Source organism: Rhyacophila brunnea, unplaced genomic scaffold, assembly GCF_057557595.1.
Source record: "Rhyacophila brunnea isolate RB1 unplaced genomic scaffold, BYU_Rbru_1.0 scaffold_16, whole genome shotgun sequence".
Lineage (NCBI taxonomy): Eukaryota > Metazoa > Arthropoda > Insecta > Trichoptera > Rhyacophilidae > Rhyacophila > Rhyacophila brunnea.
Window position 1 is genome coordinate 4,400,564 of NW_028232816.1, and position 11,223 is coordinate 4,411,786.

Here is an 11,223-nt window from a genome sequence, read left to right on the forward strand (position 1 = left end):
AGGTGTACATATCGCACCGTGAGTGTAAAACCAAGGCATCTGCAAATTTTTCAATTTCGAGATTAAATGCAAGTCGCAATGCAGTCGTGAACTTGATAATGTGAAAGTGAAGTAACTGAAAGAAAATGCAATATAATGTAGATGTAAACCAAATATTATGGTTTTTTTTAGAAACTTTATTTTTCCTAACAAAACGAAGACATCAAACCCTAGTATATCCAAAATACGTCTTTTGCAGATGGCTTGGTTTTACACTCACAGTGCGATATATGTACTTACTTATTTAGATATTTTTGCTATAAAATATTAATATTTTAAAGAGATTTTTATATACTTATTGGTAGATACTGTTTTTTTCTATATTTTTTCACGAATGGTATTTTCATTCGGTATTGCAATCCTACCTGGAACCTCTCACACTGCTCTAAGCGCTAATTACCCAATAATCAGTTAAAGAGTGTTCAGTAAATCTTGAAATCTATGCATCTTGGCCTTCAATAAGTAATTAATCATTTTAGCTACAAAATGATGAGAACCAATTCATGGGGATTTTCTCATAACGGTACGTTTGATGGAATGGTCGGACAGCTGGAGAGAAAGCAAATTGACATCGGAGGAACGCCATTATTTTTCAGATTAGAGAGAGCCAAGGTTGTTGATTATACAATACAGACTTGGGTAGAAAGGTGAGTTATCGGAGATTCAGTTTGTAAGTTAGACGTAACAGCATTTACTCATATCTCAATAATAATAGAGATGGCCTGTCAATTGACGACTGACTATCTGGCAAACAATGAGAGGGAACTGGACTAATTCATCACTGTTTCAAATGATAACATATATATATTGATAGTGCTATCTGTAGACATTTTTGGATGTGGCTTAGTTAGATTGAGACCAGTCACTATAACTTGAGGTGCGGCGGTTAGGAGAACTAATATCTCTCGCAATACTCACATCGTTCTATAAGGCCGTCAGCCACAGAACAGATTAATAAATACAATTCCGATAGGCTATATTTGAAATAGAAAGTCTTTTGTTTTAATTTTCTTTGTTCGCTATTCACCAATAAATACTCTAATTTTAAGTTAATAATTTGACAGTTCGTCGCTATAGGATTTGTTTCCCGAATATCCATTTTTGTCGAAATCGACATTTTAATGCAGTTCAATTTCTTTTATTGAACTCTACCGATATCATTTATAAAAACAATATATTTTTATCTAGGAACAGAGATATATTTTTAAAAAAACCCGAATACGCCATGTTAAGTAACAATTACTCCGTGGTGTTCTCCCGAATGTCCAACTATTCGTACCTGAATATCCAAGTTAATTTCGGTCGAAAAAGATCTCTGACTGAGTTTTTATTTCCCGAATATGACTTTTAGCCAATCAAACCGCGCTGACGCCGTGCATCTCGCTCCCACATTCACGCTGTCTAGCTCTAAAACAATCACGCCCACTTTCATATTTTTCGGCCGTCCTTTCAAATTTCGTCTTATTGATATTGTTTTTAAAGTTACTATTGTTTTAATAGTGAATTCATCAAATTTGAAGAGATCATTCATAGCTGATACATCACCAGTTCGTCCTGAACTTACAGTAGAGTTATGGAAGTGAGTATTTTAACCTAAATAACTGCATTTTGTTTTGATAAATGACACAAAATCCCAACGGTTATATGAATTTTACAGTGTGACCCGGCAACTACTATGACGTAAAAATAATTATTATTTCAAATTATTATTAATCAAACATTGTTTGTCTTTATTTTACTTTTAATCTAGGTGATTCTATGAAAATAAAAGCGATGCTATTATTTATTTTTGAATGCGCTGATAGTTAATTTAATTTAATATGTATGTTAGTTACTATTTATTTGGTGAATATTATATACTAATATGCTAATATTAGCAGCCAAAAGGTAATTAATTTATACATGCTATTATTTTGTGTTGTTATTCCTTACAATAGTAAATATATGATATTATTTGGTGGTTTGTAATAAGTTTAATTGTTAATTATAGAAATATATAGATATAATAATATACAGATATATATAGGTACATAGATTTTTTTTTTTGAAAAAGTATTAATATAAAATTGTTAGCAAGTACGAGTTAGTACCATCATAAAATATTGGAGAAATCTGTGACCTCGGTTAGTAATTTAAGTAGTAGATACCTACTTTTATTTAATAAACAAAAACCGATCGCCGATAGTCGCTTGATTTTGAAGAATGCTGATGAGCAGGTATTAAAAGGCCAATAGTTAAAGTTTGTCGTCATAAGTATGTCACCTCGTAGCATAGTGGATAATTCGTGGACTGGGGCGTAAACCCAGGAGATGCTGGGTCGATTCCTGCCGGGTGTCTTACTTTTTTCAAAATGATATTTTCTATTGGTTATAATATATTTTCTCAGAAGTGATTTTAAAAATTATGTATGTTCAATTATTAGAATGGTACATTCTTAAATCTTGTGAATTATTCGTTCAATAAAAAAATAGTTAATTACTTAAAAACTATTTTATCACTTAATCCGAAAAAAACCGAAAAAGCGATTGCCGCATGTTATTATTACATACGAACTTGGGTAATTACGATCATTAAGTATTTAAATAGTAGAAGTAATTATTAACAATTATCGTGTAGATAAATATAACATTTGACGCGCGTACTTTTTGACCACTCAGTAATCCGTGGGCCGTGCAGCAATACGCTACGGTCTTAAATCCCGAACGTCCTTGTTTTGTCCCGAATATCCGTTATTCTGAGAGAGCGCTAAAAATTTCCCGAATATCCACAGTGAGTACTTGTAAATAAAACGCATTTTCTGTGCATTTAATGATTTATACCAGTATATTATTCTTGGAATCTATTCTTAGATAATGTTGCAATCATACAGTCTAGAAAGGATGATTGATACATCTACTGATATTTCAATATACGACAATGAAATTGGTTTTTCGTCTCCTGTAAAATTGCAATTTGGTCTATTCGGGAAACAAATCCTATAGCGACGAGTTGTTTTGAGTCGATATGTTAAAATCATCTTTTTTTCGATATGACGGCGTCCCTTGTTATAAGTATATTATGAATATTTTATTTTAATTTCGAATCTCATAAAAAACATGTTATTTACTATTTTTTCAAGAAATCTTTAATGAGGGATCTATAAGATAGATATGAGACATTTTTAATGACTGTTTTTGTTTGTAAACCCCTCGACAATTTGTAGTCTTTCAATCACAGAACAATTTAATTATTAGAATTCCGATAGGCTATATTCAAGTACACTACATTTTGACACAGGATTTTGAATGTGTGAGTGTCCTACGAAGATGAACCACACATTATAGACGTACAATAGTGTGTGTTGCAACATTCAAATACACCAATATTAAATGAGCATCAGTGCATAAGCCGAGAGTAGTTGTCAGAACAAAGGACAAGCGTATTCTTTACATTTGTTTAAGTTTATCCCATATTCTTCCACACTTGAGATCGGTTGCCTGTTACTCCACACCCGTTAGGTATTTCAGTCTCCATTATTTCTGATTTACCTGCCATCAGCTGTCATTACGCAGACAAATTACAATGACAATATAATTCATATAGACAAGGAAAAATAAACAAAACTGTCCTTACTTCTATTGTTACAGGGATGGCGAACCTATGGCATGCGAATCTTTCATTTTGAAAAGAAAAGAAATTACTATTTTATATTTATTTAAAGTGTTTTTTTTATAAAAAGTTTTACAAATAAATATTTAAGTAGGTTTTACTTATATATAATATTAAAAAATAATGACGACATAGCCATGTGTATTTTCTTCGGTTTTTCATATTATGTTTACCCATCTATGCGCAAACAGAAACGACGAAATTTATGCATAAATAACAGATCGAATTGAATAAAAAATAGGCAAATCCTTTTCAAAAATGATTATTACTTTTAATGGTAATTAATATACAATTTCAAAGGTCGGGCAATTAAAAATAAAAATATTCAATCAACAAACAACACAGTCATTCAAATATAAGTGCTTGTTACTTTGCCTCTAACATATTCTCTAAAAATGAAAAACCGTTCAGTGATGGAGAACATAATATGAAAGAAGAGTGTTGCGTCCACGATCTCTTTGAGAAATTTGAAAACAAGGAAAAAAATATTCATAAAATAAAAGATACGCCTTCGGCTAGAAATACAGTGAAAGATAGAATAAAGAACTCAATTGTAATTTTTAAACTTTTTTAATAGAATTTTTAAAAACTATTTTTTTAGAAAATTTTTTTTTTCGGCATGAAAAACTTTTTGGCACATCAGACAGTCGAAAAATATTATTTGGGAAATTTTGGCACGCGTACGTAAAAAGGTTCGCCAACCCTGCACTATAATAATATATTGTGAACTTAAGCTAATTAAAAACGCATACTCAAAGTGGTGATAATAATTAATAGTTCAAATCTTTCTTGCAGGCCATGCTTCATCTTTCGGCATCCGAAACAAAGGAGTTCCATTTTCAAGATTTACATTCGTCCGTTTCAAGATCGTGTCTGGTACTGCGCTTTGACTGTAATAGCTCTCGTAATATCATGCTTGTATTTTATGATCAGATCTCAAAATTTTATGATCCAATCAAACGAAGAAGTGACATGGAGTGCCGCCTGGTTGTTTACTTTAGCGGCAATGTTTCAACAAGGTTTGATATATTTTTTTCTTCAATTCGAATATTCGGATGTGAGGAGCAGTTATCGTTCATTCAATTTATCTTCAGAGGGTGTGAAAAAATGATGGATAACAACATTCACACCATGTCAATGATCATGTTTTATGAACGTTTGAAAGAATTATTATTTCGCCTCGATATCAGAAAAAAATTATACACATATTCAGGAACCTAAATTGGGCTTTGAAATCCAAGAGATTGTAGAGTTATAAAAATAGTATTCATACTTTTTGCGCGATAATTTGATTCGATATGGTACCATTGTCTCATTAGGGCTGATGGTCCATCAATTATCTTAGCCTCGAGCCATTTAAAATTTTTGTCCTTTGTTCTAATTGCGCTTGACCATGTTTTGAGCTATGAGCATTTGAAATTTGGAATAGTCATAATTTTCAATATAAAAAGACATGTAGATAGAACTCCGGCATACTGCTAATTCCCATAATTGACAACAGATGACTCTGAATTGAACGTATGTGATAGAATATGGCTAATGGAACCTTTTCACACCAAAAAGTAATTTTAGGCCAAAATGTCAGTTAGAACCTTTTCAAAGTAACAACATCGTAAATTTGAGAATGTAACATTAAATGTCGGAAAGAAAAATGCTCTACTCTTTCTTCTTTAGGTGGTGCATATGGCCATAGGGCGCCTTTGTCTGTCACTAATCTTTTTGCATCTTCCTGGTCATGCCAGCATCCCATAACTTTAAACCCTGTATAAACCAACCATTAAAGCTATACTTCAGCTGGGGCACGGTCTATAACGATCGTGACTGCGCGACGCGAAGAATGTGCAAACAACGCGTGCAAAACAAAACATAATTTGTCATAAAAATTCAACATGTGTCCATTTAGTGTTATGTTTATTGTTCCATTTGTAATAATAATAATAATATATTCATTGCCATGTTATCTTTTTCAAGTAAATGGGTAACGTTTTTTAGTCATCTTTACACGATTTAAGAATTAATTCCCCTAACGCCATCACAAAACAAATTGACGTGTTCACAGCTCGACTTTCGCTCTCTGATTGGCAGCCAGTCCGAAATTTCGTCGCACCTATAGTTGAAAATTATTTGCCGTTTCACTGAAGTATGCTCTTAACCGTTTTGGTATGCTATTCGACAAAAACAGTGTACACTTTTTCAGTCATACTTATTTGTTTTGTTGAATCAAGAATACATATTACAGCTGATGTTGTCGGTTAGTTTTTTAAAATTCATTAAGCCCTGTCTAAACCAAACCATAATCGATAAAAAACACACTTCTATCTATAAAATATTTAAAATTATGTATAGTTTAATGACATAATTTCGGATATTTTATAGATAAATGAATATTTTTTTACTATTATCAACTGGGTTACATGTAAATTGTACATACAACATTCCACTGTAGCACAGTTCGCCGTGAGCTTTCTATCGGAAAAAGATTACAATACAATTACAATACGGACTCCGATTTTATTAGATTCAATATGAACGTTAATTCAATTTTCATAACCGATTTAGGCAAAATTCATGAAATCAAGAATGAAAACCTAACCTAACCTAACTTATCGTAGCGTGAAAGCCTCAAACATTATCTAACCTAACTTATACTAACAGATAATCCAGTATATCGGCTATTTTCAAAATTTGTTTGCCGCTGGCTTCCTATAAACCAACAAAAACCGTGTTTTATTTAGACATGAAATTTATCTCAGTACTATTCGTCCCAGAGGTTGGACGGTCTTTAATATACGACCATATATTTCTGATACAATTTAACGGTGAAGTGTTATACGGCAAACTGTATACGTACAAATTTCCGGACACGATCTACTGTGGCTTGGATTGGTTGATGAGTACTGTACAAATTAACCCATCCTTTCAGGTCTCCCAAACAACCTTCTGCTAATGTCTGGCAAAATAGTTATCATGACAATTTTCACTTTCTCGATTCTGTTTTACCAATACTACTCAGCGAGTATTGTCTCCTCGCTTTTGATGGACTCACCGAAAACAATCAAAACTCTGGAAAATTTATTGGACAGCAACTTAAAAGCTGGGATAGAGGACATCTTATACACGAGGGACTTTTTTGTGGTGAGGTTTTTATCAATTTTATAAAATTAGAAAAATATGTGTACTGAGCGGAACTCGAACTTGCAACCATAAGATTTCAGCCAATGTGCCTTTACAATTAAATGATCTCCACACTACTAATCACATTGGGATTTACTAACAACTGTGTACTAGTGTTATCTAAAATTCTGTTAATACTTGTGACGATCTTTTGTGATTTCGATTCGAGGTACATATAATTTACAATGCTTCCTACTAGGTGGTAATTCCTAGTAGACGTAAAAGCACTTGCTATTATATTTAATTAAAGAAGAAACAGTTTAATTAATATTATAGTGCCTGTACACGTGCATGGAATTACTGGCAGCAATAGTGTGTATTTTAAACTATCGTGACAATAACTGTTTACATGTAAAAGTGCTGACTGTCTCTCCAATCTCATTCTTTAAGAGTGAGCGAGATGTGATGTTGTCATTTTATGGTACTATTTCGTACTATTTGACAGGTAGTGAAAATTGGTCATCCTGAAATTCATTCGTAGTTAATTTTTTTGCCGGCAGATTCGCCACTATCGTTCTACTGTGCAGGAGCAGATCGAAAAAATCCTACTGTCATGAAAATTCAAAAGCTTCCAAACTTTTTCGATTCATGCATGCAAGCTTGCAACTGCAGGATAATACATGTTTACCCATACATTTTCTTGTTATAGCCGCGATAATACTTACTGTCAACAGTAAATCCATGCACGTGTAAACGGCGTATTATGCAATAATAATTAAAAACCAAGGTGATAGAATTGGCAATGAAAGTGTAGCGAATTCGAGTTTGTCAGCTATGCGTGTTTCAACTGTTTTAATATTTTTAAATATCATGAAATATTGTGGTTTTTGAATAAGTCAATGACAAATTACTTATAATCCAGTACATAAACTTCCGCTCTATGGAGAACCATATGTACTACCTACTCAAAAATGAATAAAAATTACCATTTTTAAGTGTAATTTAAGAGTAATAAGGGGATAAGAGAATGCACCAAGCAGCCTCTCATCACGTTGAGAGTGAAGAGGCGATGTTGGACCTGGCTCGTTCACGTACTGCGGATGCCAGAAGAGAATTTCAACCTGGCTTGCCTGTTCATTAAGTCAACCGGATTCCAGCGTCCTGGAAGGCCGCTAAAAACTATCTACCGAGTGTATATGGCGGAGCTACGGATGCTGGTTTGACCTGGAACAATGCAAGAAGACTGGCGAGCGACAGGGATTCTTGAAGGCGCCTCGTGGTGTTCATATGGCCGTAGATACAATCTGATTTGGATCTTGACAGGCCTCATGAAGAGGTTTCCCTATCAGATTATGTTTTTAGGAGAAATGGTTAAAGCGGAAACATACTGGGAATATTATGTACGCGATGAAACACAACACGTTTTGACTGACATCAAATTGTAAAAAATTCTATTGTGTGTACACTTCGCAGCGAGTGAGGACATGTCATGTTTTGTGGTGCGGTAATAGTATGTCAGCATATTTAAACAATTGCTCGACCCTATTAAGTCCATATCATGAATTATAATTTATTATGTTATGCAATTTCAGAAAACAACTGACCCAATAGCTCTAAAGCTATACACCAAGAAGATATCAAATTCCAAAATGTACAATTTATTCACGCCCGCTGAAGGTCTTAAAAAGGTGAAAAAGGGCGGTTTCGCCTTTCACGTAGAAGTAGCGACTGCATATAAAATTATAAGGGACACTTTTTCCGAGAGAGAAGTGTGCGAGCTGTCCGAAATACAATTGTTTCCACCGCAGAGAACGCTCGCCGTCGTTCAGAAAGGATCGCCTTTTAGAAAACTAGTAACATATGGGTGTGTAATATATTTTAATTGCTGAATTTCTCTACAGGCAACAAATAATTTGATACTCTAAGAGTAAAATCATGAATTTCTTTTTTCCTGGCGCTACAACCATATATGGGGTTTTGGTCTCCTCTTATTTACCTTTCGGCTTCCGAATATCATGCGTAACTCGTCCATCCTGTGGACACAGCCCAATTTGATGGACTGTACAATGTGCGGGCCCCCGTACAAAGTAAAACCTTGTTGTAATTGACTAATTCGAGCGAAGGAATGTCTGTTAATGCGTATTATATAACAAAGTAGGTTTTCCAAATGTGTAAGTGTCAAAACAGTGATAAAGTTTACCTGTTTTAATTACATTATGCATTTAACTAGAGATAAAAAATGTTCTTAACCGGATGGCTGCCAATGACGTCTTAAGACGCGAACTTTCCATGAACGGAACGCCGCTCATACAAAAATGACGTCTTTGGACGTCCCGCTTTACACGGGATTTTACTAACGTAAATCAATTATTTTAAACATATGTTGAACACAACGACATAATAGTATTATATTGAGAATATCGTCACGCACTCAGAATTGAAACAGAATTCGTTTTTACCACTTGAAACGTAAATTGATTTTAATTTTTTATTTTTGCAATAAAATTCGCGGCGTGAAAGGTACCGCCATACATACACCTACTGGCAGTAAAAAGGTTAACTTTTTAAACAAAACAAAGTTTAAATTTCACAAAAACATAAAAAATTCTTTAATCCACACATCAGAGCATTAGCCATTGGAGCATGTGTTAAAACTGCCGCAAGAAGTCAGTAAAGAAAGCCTACTGTTGGAAATTATGTACATTAAAATGTCATAAAAAATAAATGTTTAATAAATACAGGTAACCCCCCGTCCATCGCGGGGGATACATTCTGGACACGGTCGCGATAAGCAACATTTCGCGATCAACAATTGTTTGGCCTCTCTACGTTTACATATAGTGCAAAATTCTGTCAAGTAATTACAGCCATGTTTTACAGCACTCACTCGCTTCTAATCTTCGTCGTTCTCTTCTAACAACTCCATGCATTGATTGTGAAGAGAAAGGGCCTTTTAAATGGTTTTAACACTTAACTTTCACACGGGAACAGGTTCAGAGACGTCGTTTTCTAGGGATGTATGGCAGTCCATTTCCTGCAGCTCTTCATTAGTTAAGGGTTCGCCGTGTGATTTTAACAAAGTCTGAATATCATCTACATCAACACTTTCGATGCCTCCGGATATGGCTATTATAAGACTAATCTCTCCGATGATATTTTGAATACCATTTTCATAATTATTGCAGTGAACTTCAACAATTTCACTGACCAACCTTTTCCAAACACCCTTCATACACGACTGGGTGACTTCATTCCACGCTCTGTCGATGTTTCTGATAGCTTTCATAATCTTAAATTGTTTCCACCAAACCTGCATGGCATCTCTATCACCTCCATCAGCTTTTTCAATGAGTTGAGAGAAGAGTTAGACGATCCTTGGATGCTTTAAATCCAGAAGCAGTCTTCTCCTCTATGGAAATAAACATATGTGTTGGCATTCGTTTCCAATAGAGTCCCGTCTCATCCGCATTAAAAATTAAATTTGGTGGATAATTTCCCCTATCCAATTTCCAATTTTTTAAAATGATCGCGATATAACGAATCCACACTTTTTAAAAGCATGTAAACTACATTATTTTAATACTATTAAAACTGAGATCTTTTTGTTACAGATTACGCAAAATATCTGAACGAGGACTGATGGCGCGACAAAGATCCATTTGGCACGCGAAAAAACCACCGTGCGTACAACAAGCTGACCCGTCACAGTTTAGTGTTTCCATCATAGAATTCAGCTCCGCCCTCATGGTTCTGGCACTCGGGATGGTGACATCCTTGATTATCCTTGTGTACGAGATCAGCGTGGAAAAAATTAGAGTTAAAATAACATTATGTAAAACTAAGAAAAATAAAAAATCGTCAAAGGTTTGATCAAATAAGACTATCCACTCACTGAATACTCAAAAAATACGAGACTGAATCTCCAGTCTCTAGCTAATATATTTCAATGGCAGCTCGCTGACGGCAAGACTGGAATCAATCAGTTTCAAAACGTCCGCGACCGAAACCGAAGAGACGCGACATGCTAGTCTCCCAGTCTCTCAGTTTCCCGTCACCCATAAAACAGTGGTACCAATATCAGTAGATTCGATGTAAAATCATATTTTCTTACCAAAACTGACAGCACTGAACCGAACTAAATAAGCAATAACAAGTCAAGTTGTCAAAAGTTAAAGATGAGAGAACGGATTTTTGGCCGATTGCCAGATGTTGAGAAATACTCCTGCCTGTATAATTACAGGCTGCCAGAATATTCCCGTAAAGGTATTATGGAAAAAACTTAGTATGAAGTAGGAAAGACAATGGGGTTGACAGTTTGAGGTTATGAGATTATTAGGTTTTAGTAGCGCCGTATGCGAAGCATCAGTCACTGGCCAATTTATGAGTTCCATCACCAACCATTTCGTCAGATTTCAGTTTCTG

At 34.5% G+C, this 11,223-nt stretch overlaps 1 protein-coding gene across 1 annotated transcript; it reads left to right on the plus strand.

Annotated features, from left to right (window-relative positions):
- Nucleotides 1-516: 516 nt before the first annotated feature.
- Nucleotides 517-10,671, plus strand: LOC147074231 (ionotropic receptor 84a-like). The gene is made up of 5 exons (XM_085943932.1): nt 517-686; nt 4,483-4,706; nt 6,611-6,822; nt 8,394-8,665; nt 10,413-10,671. Exons 1-5 carry the CDS (start codon nt 526-528, stop codon nt 10,669-10,671), a joined length of 1,128 nt encoding a protein of 375 aa, XP_085800058.1. The 5' UTR covers nt 517-525.
- The last annotated feature ends 552 nt before the right edge of the window (nt 10,672-11,223 follow it).